Below are 17,440 nucleotides of genomic sequence, written 5' to 3' on the forward strand. Positions count from 1 at the left end.
TTCTGATTTATGGAGTGATAAAAAGAGAGATCCAAAATTCCCTATGTAAAAAACCTTTGAATTTAATGAGAATTTTGAACCTGACGTCATCCAATATTCAGATTTTTGTTCTAGAAATGTATGCAAATTAGTGCATATTTAATTAGATAATGCCTCATTTGCATATTTAAACATAACATTTTAGAAAACTTGTAATACAAAATTTGTTTGCAATTTTTAATATAATCAATCACATGGGGTAGTATAGTGATATCTATTAGTTAATTTTTTTACCCTATTCACCTGGGGTGTCTCGCCTTGAGCATTTTTGAGATTAAGATTAACAGACAATAGGAGTAAATATGAAGGATTTTAACTAGTAGCTGAGCTGTGACCCCATACAAAACATACCTGATGTCAGAGCTGAATGATTTGGGAAAAATCAAAGTTTCTGATTAAAATTGCAATAGTGTTACAGTTTTTGCGATTTGATAATGTACTAAGCCACATCGCAATTTCGATATCACTTCAATTAATCGTTCAGCCCTACCTAATGTGTTCTAAACAAGCAAAAATACATGAAAAGAAATCTTATAAATGAAAACGAATGGACACAAAAAGTTAAAAAAAAGGGGGAAGGTTAGTGTCACCTTAACTAGCAGCTCATAACGTGGGATCCGCTGCACTGGCTTTATCATCAGATCACCCAGAGCTTGTTTCTCCTTATTCTCACGCATGCTTTGCTGAGGAGGAAAGAGAAAGAATAACAGAGAAAGAGAACACAAACAAAAGTTTAGAAGTACAACTATACTTTATCTTGATTTTAACTTCTTGTGTACAGTTTATCCAACCATCCTTTACTAGATAACTTGGTTTAGGTTCAGTTTGCAGAGTTACCATTAGAGGGCAGTAATCTTTGAACAGCTGAGTTCAAGTACACCTCAAACATTTTATGATTCAGCTGAGAACATATGATGATAAATCAAAAGAATAAAAATGCATATAAAATGAGAGGATTTATGTCATTTGTTTAACCCAGTCAAATGTATTATTGTTAACTAAAACTATTAAAAATAATTGTTATTAATTGAAATAAGGCTGAAATATAAATAAATACAAATTATAGATGGAAAAAAAAAATTTGAAATGTCTTGGCAACTAACTGAAATAAATATGTTAAAGTACTAAAATTATTAAAACTGAAAAAAAAAAAAAAAAAAAAAAAAAAGCTATTTCAAAACATTAATAAATACTACAATAATATAGAAATAATACTAAAATAAACACTGATTTAACCTCATCTCCAGCTAAAGACATTAATAGTCCAATGTAAATACAGAAAATGAACCCAGTTCTAGCTCTGTTTTAACAGGTCATAGTTTGCACAATGACAAAATCCATATATTTAAAGTTTAGCTGTGCCAAATGGCCATATAATGTCTCCAGAGCTGCCAAACAGCCTCTCGAGGGGATAATTGTAGTGTAAAAGTATTTTTACACACACACACACACACACACACACACACACACACACACACGCACACACGCACACACACACACACACACACACACACACACACACGCACACACGCACACACACACACACACACACACACAGTTATAATGTACCTCTAGAAACTTTAGGAAAGCAGGCTTGGCTTCCTTCGCAATTCTCACTGCGTCTTTGGCGTTCATGAAGTTGTCGATGTATGCTGAATAAATATCGGCGAGGATCTCTTTGGAAAACTGAGGAGAAAGTGGAGACATTATCATCACTACAGAATAGCTGTACACCTTTAAAAACCTAATCCATTCTGTTATGTTAGCATTTTCAAAAAAAAAAAAAAAAAAAAACAGTACCATGGTGCTTTTTTGATATTTTTGTTACTAAAATGGCTTCCTATCTGATAGCGAGGACAACTCTGAGTAATTATCTTTGTGGATGGATGGTGTGTGCGGACAGAAAGTCCTCAAATAAATCTCCTTAGCTTGTCGTGAGGAGAGACGGCTCACCGCCAGCGTGTGACTCAGGCTGTTCTGTAATGTTCAACTGTAAAGCCACAGGAGGACAATTTACACCCACCAGAAACAGAGGTCCTGTTTTACGATCCCTGAAGAACACGCTGACAGATCTGCACGATGTCTATTCCATAGAGGCTTTCATTTTTACACTTAAAATAAAATAAAATAAAAAATAAAAACTAGTTGAAACTTTATGAACAGCCATCTGATGCTCAGGTTTCCTTGAGTCCAGTTCGCAGTTGTACTGAACATTAAAGTACACATGAATATAATAACATAATTAAATAATTTGATATTTTTGTTGTCAAATAAGGTGAATGACCCTTGGTTTTCATGTTTTGTTTTTGTCGACTTTCGCATGTGACTTGGGTTGTATGTATTTAATAAAACTAATAAAACAAGATAATGTTTTTTTCTTGTAGTGCAAATAGTTACCGCCACAATGCTAGGTTGTTGTTGCTATATGGTTGTAAAGGAGTTCTGATTAGTTTTTAAAGTTCCTATGAAGAAAATGAATGAGAACCTTAGTTCTAGAACCTTAAAAGCATCAGAATCACTACAAAACATTAAAAAAACTAAATCATGCTTAAATTACAACAAGTGCAGACATGAGCATAAGAGACTGTTTCATTGATGCCCGGTTTAACAGACAAGGCTTAAGCCTAGTACCAGAGTAAAACGCATGTTTGAGCTATCTTAAAGGTGCAATATGTAAGATTTTCTGTCCGCTAGAGGTCGCTAGAGGCCTATTCAAAATAAAGATGATGCAGAAGTTTGAGCGCAGAATCTTGGGACATGTGGTCTTCACCTCACAGCCAGTGGAAAACAATTGGGATAAGACTCGATAAGAAATCATGTTCATGGATGCGATTATTAACGTGAAGTTGAGCAGGGCAAGTGTTGTTGGAGCTGAACGAGGCCGCTGGAGCGATTGTGCAACATACACCTTGCGAGCAGCAGAACTTTTATTATGCCACAGTCGTCGGCGCCGCTTCCGCTTCCGCTTTTCCGGTCAAGCGTATGAGGTAATGCAGCTCTGTTTATCATATTAGATACATTTGAGTGTGTTAAATGATTAACGTTACTCTGTGCATTCCTTCGGCGGCTGCTGTGAGACACTGTTGCACACTGCAGTAAGATAGATCGATTTTAGAATATCATATTAAATGCTGGATGGCTTGTGTTGATAAATGGCATGCAAATAATTTTAAAACGTATTGTATGATGGAAGAAAATTCTGTATTACTGTTACTAAAAATAAAGCTGCATCTGATTATGTTGTTAGCTACTTCACAAAATAGTGTTTTTCTCTGAGGCATGGTAAAGCATGGTACTCGCAAAAAATGAAGAAAATTCGATTTAGCCTAAACAATAAGACTAAACGTGTCGAGCTATATAACAGTAATTCATTTTCTGTCTATAAATATATCAAAACAGTTGTTCCCTTGTCTTTTAAAACATGTAAATATTAAAGCGTCTTTGGTGTTTCCATGGTTTCTACAAAATGAAACCGGAAACCGAGGGTAACGCGGGTATGACACAATTGACAGGCGACTCCTCACACGTCCCGGAGCCTTGGTTAAAATTGCAATTTTTTTCACGATTTACAAATAGTTGCAAACATTTGGGATATTGTAAGTACTCAAGTGAACAAAATATATTACACAGGTCTAGTAGTTTTTGGATATTTTACTGCAAAATTCTTACATATTGCACCTTTAACTGAAAGCAACTTTGTCTAAAGATGCACACCAGTAATGTTTTCATGTTTATAAAAGCTACTTAAATGTCCTAATTTACCTAAGGCCTACTCCTGGCTTCATATAAGCCCTGTCTGTGAAACCAGGCAGGAGACTTACATACACAGGGTTCTGTACAGCCTTAAAGCCCTAAAATCCCATAAAACAGAATAGTGGTGTCTAAATGAGCAGCGGATCTGACTGCTAACTATCTGAGTTTGTCAGTTTGCAACTCATTTAGTCAGAGCCCATAAAATCCCTGCATTTGATGTGCGAACGTGAATCTGACAGGAATGTCTAAACAACATGGAACTAGCGGTCGTGAGGCGGTATTTCTCCATACTGGGGCAGAAGGTCAGACAGATTAAAGCCCCACACTGAGACACTCAGCATTCCTACAGAGAGAACAGACCTTCGCCTTATCCTGAACAAACTGTTCGGCTGCATCCCTTTTAGCATAATTACACAATGCACTAAATCCCAAAGTTTACTTCAGTTTTTACGCGTACAGTGTGCATGACTCGAAATTTCGTCATCAGAAGAGAATGCACATACTGTACCGCCGGATTTTTCCGCGCGTAATTTGTACGCACAGGACGCACATGCACATTTTTTTTTGCAATAATTAGTTTATCCACAAGCCCTGGGAGCGTCGATTCACAAGGTAGTCAATGAAAAACTGCATAAACAGAACCTACCGGAGCTCACGTAAGCTACAGCGACAATGGAGGCTTACATAGACGAGAGATTGTGCAAAAAGTTTAGAAAGTACCCTCAATTGTACAACTCTAGCATGAAAGAATACAAAGATATTTACATGGGTTGTAACTTGTGGTGAGAGGCTGCTCAAAACTACGCATGCGTTGAACGCCTGTGTATGTGTACGCGTTCGACTGTGTAACAAAAAGTATACCCAGGGCTTTAAAGTTTTTTTGAAAAACTTTTTGAAATTAGTCTGTTATGATCATCAAGGCTGCATTTGTTTGATAAAAAAAAAAAAAAAAAAATCAGTAAAACAGTAATATTGTGAAATACAATTTCAAATAATTGCTATTTATTTGAATATTTTAAAATGTAATTTATTCCTTATGATGTAAAAACTACATTTTCAGCATCATTACTCCAGTCTTCAGCGTCACATGATCCTTCAGAAATCATTTTAATATGCTGATTTGCTGCTCAAGAAATATTTATTATTATTATCAATGTTGAAAACAGTTTCTGTTTTATATTGTGGAAACTGTGATTAATTTATTTTTCAGTATTCTTTGATAAAATAGAAAGTTCAAAAGAGCATGATTTATGTAACTTTATAAATGTCTTTACTGTCACTTTTGATCAATTTAATGCATCCTTGCTGAATAAAGGTATTAATTTCTTTCAGAATAACATGAAAAAAAAAAAAAACTTTCAGAGATGGATGACACGAGGACCTAGCAGCAGGAGAAATAGTGTGTGTGTGTGTGTGTGTGTGTGTGTGTGTGATTCTGAAAGGCAGAATGGCACCAGCATCACGACAGTATGGACCCTAACAATGTAAGACTGGTGGGTTGAGACAGTATGGCGTCCATGTCAACTAATAAGCCTAAAACCTGCACGTCATCCCTTCAGAATGGAAAAAACACCTGCTAGACGTCAACACTTCTGTCATTATCTTCTGAGAGCAGACGACCAGGGCTGAGTGGCTCCAGCCTAGCGTTCACACTCTCTGAGCAGATCGCTGGCTAACTAAACCACCCATGTGTTAGTAACGCTCAAGTGAGAGGATAATCACAGATGATGAAGGAAACCATTGAAATGAGACATACTGTTAATGTGAAAATAGTAGACTAGGGTAGATTATTAAAATTTCTCTTGCAAGCAGATAAACATCAAATTTTCATTTTTGGGTGAACTATCCCTTTAAAGGTTCCCTAGAATTAAAAATTGAATTTACCTTGGCATAGTTGAATAACAAGAGTTCAGTACATGGAAATGGCATACAGCGAGTCTCAAACTCCATTGTTTCTTCCTTCTTGTATAAATCTCATTTGTTTAAAAGACCTCCGAAGAACAAGCGAATCTCAACATAACACCGACTGTTACGTAACAGTCGGGATCATTAATATGTACGCCCCCAATATTTGCATATGCCAGCTCATGTTCAAGCCATTAGACAAGGGCAGCCAGTATTAACTGGATGTGCACAGCTGAATCATCAGACTAGGTAAGCAAGCAAGAACAACAGCGAAAAATGGCAGATGGAGCGATAATAACTGACATGATCTATGATAACATGATATTTTTAGTGATATTTGTAAATTGTCTTTCTAAATGTTTTGTTAGCATGTTGCTAATGTACTGTTAAATGTGGTTAAAGTTACCATAGTTTCTTACTGTATTCACGGAGACAAGAACCGTCACTATTTTCATTTTTAAACACTTGCAGTCTGTATAATGCATAAACACATCTTCATTCTTTATAAATCTCTCCAACAGTGTAGCATTAGCCGTTATCCACGGAGCACAGCCTCAAACTCATTCAGAATCAAATGTAAACATCAAAATAAATACAATACTCACATAATCCGATGTATGCATGCAGCATGCATGACGAACACTTTGAAAAGATCCATTTTGAGGGTTATATTAGCTGTGTGAACTTTGTTTATGCTGTTCAAGGCAAGCGCAAGCTCCGTGGGCAGAGAGCATGAGAATTTAAAGGGGCCGCAGCATGAATCAGCGCATTTCTAATTATGCCTCAAAATAGGCAGTTAAAAAATTTAATAAAAAAAAAATCTATGGGGTATTTTGAGCTGAAACTTCACAGACCCATTCAGGGGACACCTTAGACTTATATTACATCTTGTAAAAAAACGTCCGATGGCACCTTTAAAGGCTGTAAAATTACATGGGACACTTAAGCAAACAATGTTTATAAAAAAAAATAAAAAAAAACATGGTTGCACACTTCTACTTAAAGGATTAGTTCACTTTAAAATGAAAATTACCCCAAGCTTTACTCACCCTCAAGCTATCCTAGGTGTATTTCACTTTCTTCTTTCTGATGAACTCAATCAGAGTTATATTAGTAAATATTCTGATGCGTCCAAGCTTTATAATAGCAGTAAACAGGGCCAATGAGTCTGAAGCTCAAGAAAGTGCATCCATCCATCATAAACGTACTCCACATGGCCCAGGGTGTTGATAAAGGCCTTCTGAAGCGAAGCAATGGGTTTGTGTAAGAAAAATATCCATATATAACAAGTTATAAAGTAAAATATCAAACCTCCGCCAGACCGCCTTCCGTATTCAACTTACAACTTCATAAGGAAGGTGTAGGGCGTAGTGAAGGCATTTTGAACTTGCGAGAGGCTTTACAATTTCTTTCTAAGTTGAATATGGAAGGCGGTCTGGTGGAAGCTAGATATTTACTTTATAACTTGTTAAATATGGATATTTTTCTTACACAAATGCATTGCTTCACTTCAGAAGGCCTTTATTAACCCCCCAGAGCCGTGTCAAAGACCCTTTAAGACAAGTCATTTCCTTCTGTGGCCATCTTTGAAACGCCTCTCGGGCATTCAAGTGCAGCTCCTATCTCTTTGAATGGGAAAACATCAAATTCTCCAAAGCTGTTCGCCAAGCTTTCGATTAAATTTCATATTTGAAATCACTAATGAAATCTGACAACAACTGTCTCATAAATTTTGGTTCTAAACGCTCAAATCATGACAAATGCACCGTCCTAAATGCGCATCTCGTGTATAATTTCGGAGGCGCGCGTCTGACTGTTTCTATAGGAACCGGAGCTTCTAACGGCCGCTGCAGTGACATGATGACTTTACCAATCGACGTTTGGCTCTTATTTTTGAAGGCGGGACTTATTCCGTCATATTGCGCGTTGCACTTTGTCCCATTCAAAACAGTACGCGTGACACGTCTTGTGTTATTCTATAGTCTCTGGCAGTACACCAGAGGATGGATGCATCTTGATGGATGGATGGATGGATGATGGATGGATGCATCTTTCTAGAGCTTCATACTTGTTGTTTCCCGTTCACTGTCCATATAAAGCTTGAATGCGTCAGGATATTTATTAATATAACTTCGATGTGTTCATCAGAAAGAAGAAAGTCATATACACCTGGGTTGAGGGTGAGTAAAGCTTGGGCTAATTTTCATTTGAATGTGAACTAATCCTTTAAAGTATGTATTTCACTGGGTGATTGCCAAATTTGCCAAATTTTGCCAAATTCATCGCAGATACCATAGGGATCTATATTTGCATTCATTTATCAATATTTCATTCAGGCAACACTCATTCTAATATTGCATACAACAGATAGTAAGACACAGCATTAGTTCTCCTTATCCAGATCCATACTACAAAAATCCACCTGAAAATGTTTACCATCCAAGAATTTCTGGTATAATATTTTTAACATAATCTCCTATGATTTGGGATGCTATTCTCGCAATACTTTGCAAATAATATTCAAACTGGGATTAGGATCTCACCGACTGAATGAGCACATGTCCAATAGTCTGTTTGTCATGCCACTGGTTGACACAGTCCAGCACCTGCTCCAGGAACTGCTCATGATGTTCTAGAATCTCAGGGATCTGGTAAAACATCTCGTCTACCAGGGACGGGTCACAGAGAGGGGAGTTCTCCGGGTGCTTGAGGGGCTTCATGTAGCCCTGAGACCGGAAAAACACAGAGAGACAGAGGTAATGTACAGTTTTATCTACATGGAACAATTGTTTTTTTGTTTTTTGTTTTTTTTAGTACTGAATAAATTATAATCAACTTTCCATCACAGTGCATTATGGCATTAATTGCTGAAATTAAAACCACTAGACTGTAAGTTTGTCAGAAACCTTTAACATTTGAGTGTGCTTGACATACATAGACCATGAACTGAATATGCAATATAAAGGGATATGCAATAATAATGCATTTAAAATATAAAAGAATATTCAATAATATTATGCATTAATACATATAAAGGAATATGCAACAATAATGAATATGCATCAAAAATGATAAAGGAATATAAAATATAATGAATATGCATTAATAAATGACAGAATATGTGCATGTTTTTGTGTTTGAATGTGGTGGTCTGGGACAGACTTTGATTAAAGGAAATGCTTGACTCTCACCTTGGGACATAAACCGTGTCACATCAAATGCAGATAATCATTCTGCTCCTCTGTCTTTACTGGCACAAAATTTGTTTTTAAAACCAAAATATCTCTTTTTTTTTTTTTTATTATTCAAGCTCATTAAATTAAAGTCAACATCAAATGTCATTTGCTGCCCATATTACTTCCATAAAACAAAGTATTAATGGGTAACAGAACATTAAACAAGATAGAAATATGTATAGATTTGTTTGTATCTAGTGCACCTTTTTTATTATTTATTGTTTTTGTTTTCTTATTCTATATTTATCATAAAAAATATAAATCATAAATAAATTAAAATTGCAGACTAGAAAGGCATTACATAGCTATGACCTAAATGAAATTGAAATAATACCAGAAATGTTTGAATAGGGTCCAATTTTACTTTTAAAAAAATCTTTCCAATAGGGTTGGGGATAGAAAATTATAATTTATACTTTAGAAATTATATGGAGGTGCAATTAAAGGTGCAATGTGTAAAATTTTGGAGGATCTATCTACAGAAATGCAAAATAATATACATAACCGTTTTCAGTGGTGTATAAAGACCTTACATAATGAACTGTTATGTTTTTATTAACTTAGAACGAGTCATTTATAATCAACATACACCACGGGTCCCCTTACATCAAGTCACCATTTTGTGCCGGCATGTTTCTACAGCAGCCCTAAACGGACAAACACTCTACAAAGCGTGTTTCATCACTATGTTGTTCTTCTTCTAAATCATTTGTGTTTTAGAGGCAGCTTGCATCATCACTACGTTGAACACGCATGAAAAAGTAGTAGTAGTAGTCGTCGTCTGGTTTATTAGAAGCAGAGAACGTTCTTTGTTAGAAGAAAGAAGAAACCTCATTGCTTGACCGGCTACTCTGCTGTCTCAGACAACAACATCTGTCTTGTGTCGGCGAGACGGCCACCGTAGCTTATCTATGTGCTTCGAAAGGGAGGGGTTTGCGCCGTTGGTTGCAATTCGCAACCTCACCGCTTGATGCGGCTAAAATTTACACACTGCACCTTTAAGGTCAGGAGTCAGATACTTCTAATAAAATTGAAATTTTGATTCCGCTTATTGATTTCTGTGTGTGCATTTTAATGTTATTTCAAACCATTTTCATGCGCAAAAACACACAAAAGAGAACTCAGGTTGGCACATTTTTCTTTGCGCACACACCCATAGTGCGCACAGAGAGCCGCCTCTCGTATAGTGCGTGATACTGAATTGAGTCCTTGTATGAGTTTTCTTGGGCTTGAAAGCACATACACACACAATTATGTTAAACAGTCGATTTTGTCTTAAGTGAACATAAACAGTTGAGAAAGGAAACGCATGTGTATATTGGATCCTGCATGAGCTCTTAAAGTGACAGCAGCCTAACAAACCTGCTATAGTCTGTGTAATTAACGTTAATCAAAGAACAAAAGAAAAAGAAAATCACTCACTGATCTTGATTGTATAACTTTTGTAACTTCAATAAGGATTAATCTACAAAAAAAAACTATGCAGTGCTATTTTACATTTGATTACAATTTCTATACCTGAAATTTTTCCAGTTGTATTTATTTGTGCTATTGCTGATTTGTTCTTATTTAATTACTGTATATTAAATAATGTTTGAAATTTATATAAGTTTGCCCAGTTGTTTTTGTTAAAACCATAGGAAAATGTTAATGTTCTTTAGGCTTCTGATTTTTTGAAGGCTGCTGATTTTTGTTCATAGAAATCATAGAATTTTGCCAAAAGGCACAAAATATGTTTGATATAAATGTTTGACTGCATGTTTTTACCTTACTGGAATTGAAACTGGGAATCGATAAGAATCACTAAAATTTGAACAATACCCAACCCAACTTACCAACAAAACAACAAAAACAACCCTTACATAAACATACAAATGAAGCATTGTTGTGTTACCATGGTAAAGTGATGTATAAGCTGGTAACATTATATACTATGGAATTCATACTTCAAAAATACCTTGGAATTACTAACATATGCCAAAAAAGCATGTTAATACATAGCACATCCAAAAAAAAAAACCAGTGTGTTTGTCTGAGGTCAGATGTTTTGACTAGCGCACATCTGGCCAATGCTCTTCCAGCACCTCCACAGCCCTAAAACGTGCCTGGAGACACGCTGCTGCGGTTATAAACCGCACTCGTCTGTCATTCGTCCATCATGCACCTCTCCACACCCTTCTCTAGATCTCTCCATTGACACCTTTAAGGTGATAAACCTGTGTGTCTCTCTCACTGTTGGCTCAGCCAACCTCGGTTTTCCCTCTGCACGCCATTTACAAGTAATGATGTTGACTGGAATGCAATCATTTACCCCCAAAGATAACCGCTTCCTTTAACACAGAATGAGGGTATAAACACTGGTGAGAATTGCTCAGTAATGGGGGCCATTTTGGAGGTGCACTGCCCGCTGCTCGCTCACCTTGTTGCCAGGGCAACGGAAGCAGCTGCTGGAATAGGTTGTTATGAGTCAGGAGAGATTGGAAAAGATGATGATTTGTTTCTCTCTTTTGCTTATTAAACTCAGTATGCAGCTTCCGCTCTCGCTCTTACAGTAACATCATGTTCCGTTCTCTATTAATGTTAAACCATGAGATTTATTCAAGATCAGCAAATGATTTATGGTATGAACTTGAAGAATAATTAAAAAAAAAAAACACACAAATTACAAACACTTTATCATACATAAGTGTTTTTTGTTTTGTTTTTTTTTTTTTCATTTTAAAGATAAATGCTATGGAACATACTTGTTTGGACATTATGTTTGATGTGATCATCGATATTACAGAATCGTTTGCAAGTTTGAGTATGTGCATTTATGGTCCACAAAACTGTCCCCAGAAAAATCAGCCTGTAGTCATTATTATTAGTCTTAAATAAAACAAATAGGAGTCTATGGTGTTCATATAGATAGGTACATGAATATATGTGCGTTTCATACCTGAACGAGCGTGCGCAGAGCATCAACGTAAGATTGTTCAGTGTCCAGTAAAGTCATCATCACATGTCTTCTCATGTCCTGTAGAGAGAAATATGTCAATTAAACATACTGCACATCATATAAAACACATATACATTTTACAAAAAAAAAAAACTAAATCAAATTTAAATCAAATAAATATAAACAAACAAATAAAATAAACATTAAAGCTGAAAAAGTCCGTAGCTTTTGGCGCTCTAGCAGTTAATAAACAGAACTGCATGCGTCTTGCGGAAGAATATTGTTGCCGGAACTACTTCTCTGTGTTTACGTCTATGACTAGTCGCGCAGTTACTGTGCTACTCCGCAGCGTTGCTGACCCAAACAGTCTAAAATAGTCAGAATATAAGCACTTATTATACGTGTACCGTAGTGATTCAGGATAAGACAAAAACACGGTTTGGAAAATGGATTCATGATGTACTCACTCAGTATATAAATTTTGTAAATTTCACAATTGTTTGGATCTGATTTGTGTGTCCTGTGCAGCTCTTTAGTTTTCCTGAATATCTACATTGGTTTTAATGCAATGACATTGCATTGGTAGGTAACTTATACATCAAAAACAACAGCAACATGGAAAGGGTTTGCAATACAGATGTTGTCTTATTTACAACATGACAAGCGGCTGAGTCTTCTGAGGCAGCTGCAGAAATGTAGGAGGCTGGTATGAGCAGCTTTATTCTGCTCATTTAGCACTTTGTATCAACACAGCCTTGTTTCTGCAGCGACTTTCAGCATGTTTACTATAACAACATCTGACAAGTTTACATTTTACATGGCGTGAGAAAGTCACATAAACCAGGAGAAATACGGATTTCCATAAATGTGTTGTCAGAAATTTGATATTTCAAATCACATATGAATGTAGCTCAAACTGGATTTGTAAAAAAAAAAAAAAAAAATGCCATTCACACTTGCTAAATCTGATCGGATTTCAATCGGATATGCACAAAAATCGGATTTGGACTGACAGTCTGAACGAGGCTGCTTTAGTGATCATTTTCACCTGCTGGACCATAAAACAAGTGGAAAAAAAATTCCACAGACACACATTGAAGAAGCTTTCTGAGCTTCTTAAAGGATTAGTTCACTTCTGAATGAAAATTTCCTGATAATCTACTCACCCCCATGTCATCCAAGATGTTCATGTCTTTCTTTTATCAGTCAAAAAGAATTTAAAGGGTTAGTTCACCCAAAAATGAAAATTCTGTCATTTATTACTCACCCTCATGCCGTTCCACACCTGTAAGACCTTCGTTAATCTTCAGAACACAAATTAAGATATTTTTGTTGAAATCCGATGGCTCCATGAGGCCTGCATAGGGAGCAATGACACTTCCTCTCTCAAGATCCATAAAGGTACTAAAAACATATTTAAATCAGTTCATGTGAGTACAGTGGTTCAATATTAATATTATAAAGCGAAGAGAATATTTTTGGAGCGCCAAAAAAAAAAAAAAAAAACGACTTATTTAGTGATGGCCGATTTCAAAACACTGCTTCAGGAAGCATCGGAGCACAAATGAATCAGTGTATCGAATCTGCTGTTCAGAGCGCCAAAGTCACGTGATTTCAGCGGTTGGCAGTTTGACACTAGCCTGACTACGTCAGACTTCCTACTTCCGCTCAATTTCATTTCGCTTCTGTACTCAGTCTGATACAGCGTCAGAGCTTTCTGTTTTCCACCGGTCTGGAAACAGCCGGGCCAATCAACGAACAGAGGGCGGGCTGAGAGCCGTGACGTAGATGCTAAGCGCCGAGTTTTACATTGTAGGTTAGAGAAATCGAAAACCGAAACGACCGCGGAAATGGGAAACGAGACACGGGATGCAATTCGCTCTGTTATGGAGAACATTCAACTCTTTTTCAAACTGAAGCCAGAACAAGAAGAGTGTTTGATAAACATTTTAAATGGAGGTGATGTTGTGGCCCTACTCCCGACTGGTTTTGGGAAAAGTTTAACAGGGCTCTCAAGTTTTGAAGACAGGCAAGAGTGACAAGTTGTCATTGTTTGTGTCAAACAAGTTGTGAATTTGTTGTAACATTAAAACAGGAGATCATGACTTATTCTGTGCTCAAAGTGATGCTCAGAGCTCCAGTGGTTTCCTCTGTGGGTGAACGAGGATGATGGTGAACAATTCCAGGATATGCTTTTTTTTTTCATTGGTTGTTGCGTTAAATCTTACCCAGATACAATAGTGCTATTTTCTGATTGGCTATTGTGTAGCCTCTTTCTTTTTTTTTTGATTGGCTGATAAGTGGCAGGTTCGAGACGCGCTTGATTCCTGCCCGGTTCCATAGAGAGAGCGGCGCGGCCAGATACATTTTGGGCGCTGCGGCATATTAAATATATGATAAATAGTTTTTCTGCGTGAGAAATACAATGTGTGGCGGGAGTGCGTGACAAAAGACCGAAATGAGTGACTGTCACGCTCAATGCGTGACACTTGAGAGCCCTGGTTTAATTTATCAATTGTTACCGTGTATGCGTAGATTAACTTCGCATAATCTGCAAAAGTCGTTTACAGCCATGTTCACTCCGGTATTTCGCTCGCATCATCATTTGTTTACAACAGGTTTACAGTGGAAGTTCAATCATAGATTTGAGTTCGATGCATGATGTCTGTGCTTCGATGCGGCTGTACAGGCACATAACATACGTCATAACTAAACGTATCTGATTGGCTTACGGGTAACCAATGATTTTAAACTTCAGACAAGCGTCCCCTAGCGAGAGAGAAAACACTTCTCTATTATGCCATTCCAGACTCTGTCTACGAAGCAAAGTGAAGTAGCAGAGTCTGGTATTACCAGGCTAGTTTGACACGCGATCTGAATCATGATTCGACACACTGATTCATTTGTGCTCCGAATCTTAATGAAGCAGTGTTTTGAAATTGGCCATCACTAAATAAGTCGTTATTTTGTTTTTTTTGGCGCTCCAAAAATATTCTCGTCGCTTTATAATATTAATATTGAACCACTGTACTCACATGAACCGATTTAAATTTGTTTTTAGTACCTTTATGGATCTTGAGAGAGGAAGTGTCCATTGCTCCCTATGGAGGCCTCACTGAGCCATCGGATTTCAACAAAAATAGCTTAATTTGTGTTCTGAAGATTAATGAAGGTCTTACGGGTGTGGAACGGCATGAGGGTGAGTAATAAATGACAGAATTTTCATTTTTTGGTGAACTAACCCTTTAAGTTTTTTGAGAAAAAAACATTCCAGGATTCTTCTCCATATAGTGGACTTCAGTGGGTTTCACTGGGTGGAAGGTCCAAATTGCTTCAAAGGTCTCTACACAATCCCAGATGAGAAATAAGGGTCTTATCGAGCAAAACGATAGGTCATTTTCAAAAAAAAAAAAAAAAGTTTTAACCACAAATATTTTTCTTGCACTAACTCTGCGATCCGCACACATGACGTAATCACGTTACAAAGGTCACAAGAAAATTAGATTAAGTTATTCGCCTTACTTCCCCCTACGTCACACGTGACCTTTCAACGTAATGCGTGCCGCATCACAGAGCAGTGCAAGATGAGCATTTGTGGTTAAAAAGTATATACACTTTTATTTTATTTATTTTTTTTTTTTTAAATGACCAATCGTTTCGCTAGACAAGACCCTTTTTCCTCATCTAGGATCGTTTAAAGCCCTTTGAAGCTCCACTGAAACTGCAATTTGGACCTTCCACCCAGTGAACCCCACTGAAGTCCACTATATGGAGAAGAATCCTGGAATGTTTTCCTCAAAAAACATTTTTTTTTTTGACTGAAGAAAGAAAGACATGAACATCTTGGATGACATGGGGGTGAGTAAATTATCAGGAAAATTTTATTCAGAAGTGAACTAATCCTTTAAGCCTCATTCAGACTGTCAGCCCAAACCTGATTTTTGTGCATATCTGATAGAAATTTGATTAGATTCAGCAAATCAATAAATCAATCACATGAAATGCTATTTGTACAAATCCGTATCAAACTACATTCATATGTGGTTTGAAATCCTATTCAAATCACAATTCTGGAAATCTTTTTCAGTCTGACCGCTCTGATCGGATTTTGCCTGGTTTATGTAACTTTCTCATGCCACGTAATGTAAATATGTCAGACGCTGTTATAGGAAACATGCTAAAAGTCGCTGCAGAAACAAGGCTGTGTTGTTGCAAATTTCTGCTTGACCAGCAATTTACAATATAATGGAGATTTGTTGAATTTTGAGACCGGCAGAGTTGTTCTCAGAAGATGAAGTAGTCCAGTGCGGCAGCTACATACTGACTCGTCATGTTGTAAATAACAACATCTGTATTGCAAACCCCTCGACGCATACCTACCAGCGCAAAACCATTGCCATAGAAAGCAATATAGATATTCCAGAAAACATAAGAGCACCACGGACACACAAATCAGATCTCAATAGTTGCGATACACAATGTGGACAGTCAATAATTTAGATCAGATTCCAATCGGATACACAAATAATTGTATTTGGACAGACAGTGTGAACATAGCTATAGAGAACAAAAAATCTGAGAGATTTTTCACTTGGGATAGAGCAAAACCACCTAGCAACCACACTCAGAACACTTTGGCAACCTCTTAGAAACACCCTGGCAACCATTCACAGCACTGTAATGGTAGTTTTACTCGGTATTTGCTCACATTTTCTTAAGAAACATAAAAATCTAATACCCATTATGATTTCACAGCATTCAGGAATGTCATTATGGTATTTTGTTTGCTATAGTAAGTTTTTGTAAAGGAAACACACAATTTATAATGAAGCGCTAATCAAAATAAGAGTTTCCTGTTTACTAGTCTGTGTCAGCCACTGAACCAAATATGTGTATGTTTCTGTCTAAGAGAAGATAACCTTCACTAACCGCTGTGAATCAGCCCTGAACACTACACAACAAACACATCTGAGTGAGAGAGAGAAGTTTAAAGAGAAAAACTGATAATGGACAGGATATGTGGTGTCCTTTCATGGTTAAGTTTGTTAGCCAGTATCCGGAAGTCCTGTGTTACAGCTCTCCTCTGAAATGCCTAGCTCAAACATGCAGTGTAACATGGATGTAATTGGAAAAGGAAGTCACGTCCAGCGAATGCCACCCAAAGTCACGTATACCATGAACCAGGCTGAAGGAGAGCGAATGTTCTAGGATTCCTCCAAACTTCATGTATAAAACTGCTTCCTGGGAGCAGAGACTCCATCTGTTTACAGAAACACTTGTACGGGTTCAGAAGAGTTTATTTCTGAAAGAATGCCAGTAACATCCCACGCAAAGATTATTACAAAATCAATTCCAAAAATCAGTTCATAGAGGTCATCTTGTTCAGTCTGAATGAAATAACATGCAAGAGAATAAGTGTCCTGAATAAGACGTTTCACATAACAGATGTCTACGTATAGTCCACGAGACAAAATAATTTAGTGCGAAAAGATGGATCTCAAAATCATACAGTCACTGCTGGAAAGGGTTCAAACATGCAGAAGATGTTGGAAAACCAAAGAATGTGCAG

General features: G+C 36.9%; 1 protein-coding gene across 1 annotated transcript in view; it reads right to left on the bottom strand.

The window, feature by feature from the left end:
• The window catches only part of LOC125254865 (rho guanine nucleotide exchange factor 17), a 119,789-nt gene that overhangs the window by 20,013 nt on the left and 82,336 nt on the right, over nucleotides 1-17,440 (bottom strand). The window contains 4 exon segments of the mRNA XM_048169706.1: nucleotides 630-722; nucleotides 1,609-1,725; nucleotides 8,241-8,423; nucleotides 11,872-11,949. Of these exon segments, the coding sequence (XP_048025663.1) occupies nucleotides 630-722; nucleotides 1,609-1,725; nucleotides 8,241-8,423; nucleotides 11,872-11,949 (471 nt within the window).

Source organism: Megalobrama amblycephala, linkage group LG19 (genome assembly GCF_018812025.1).
Source record: "Megalobrama amblycephala isolate DHTTF-2021 linkage group LG19, ASM1881202v1, whole genome shotgun sequence".
NCBI lineage: Eukaryota > Metazoa > Chordata > Actinopteri > Cypriniformes > Xenocyprididae > Megalobrama > Megalobrama amblycephala.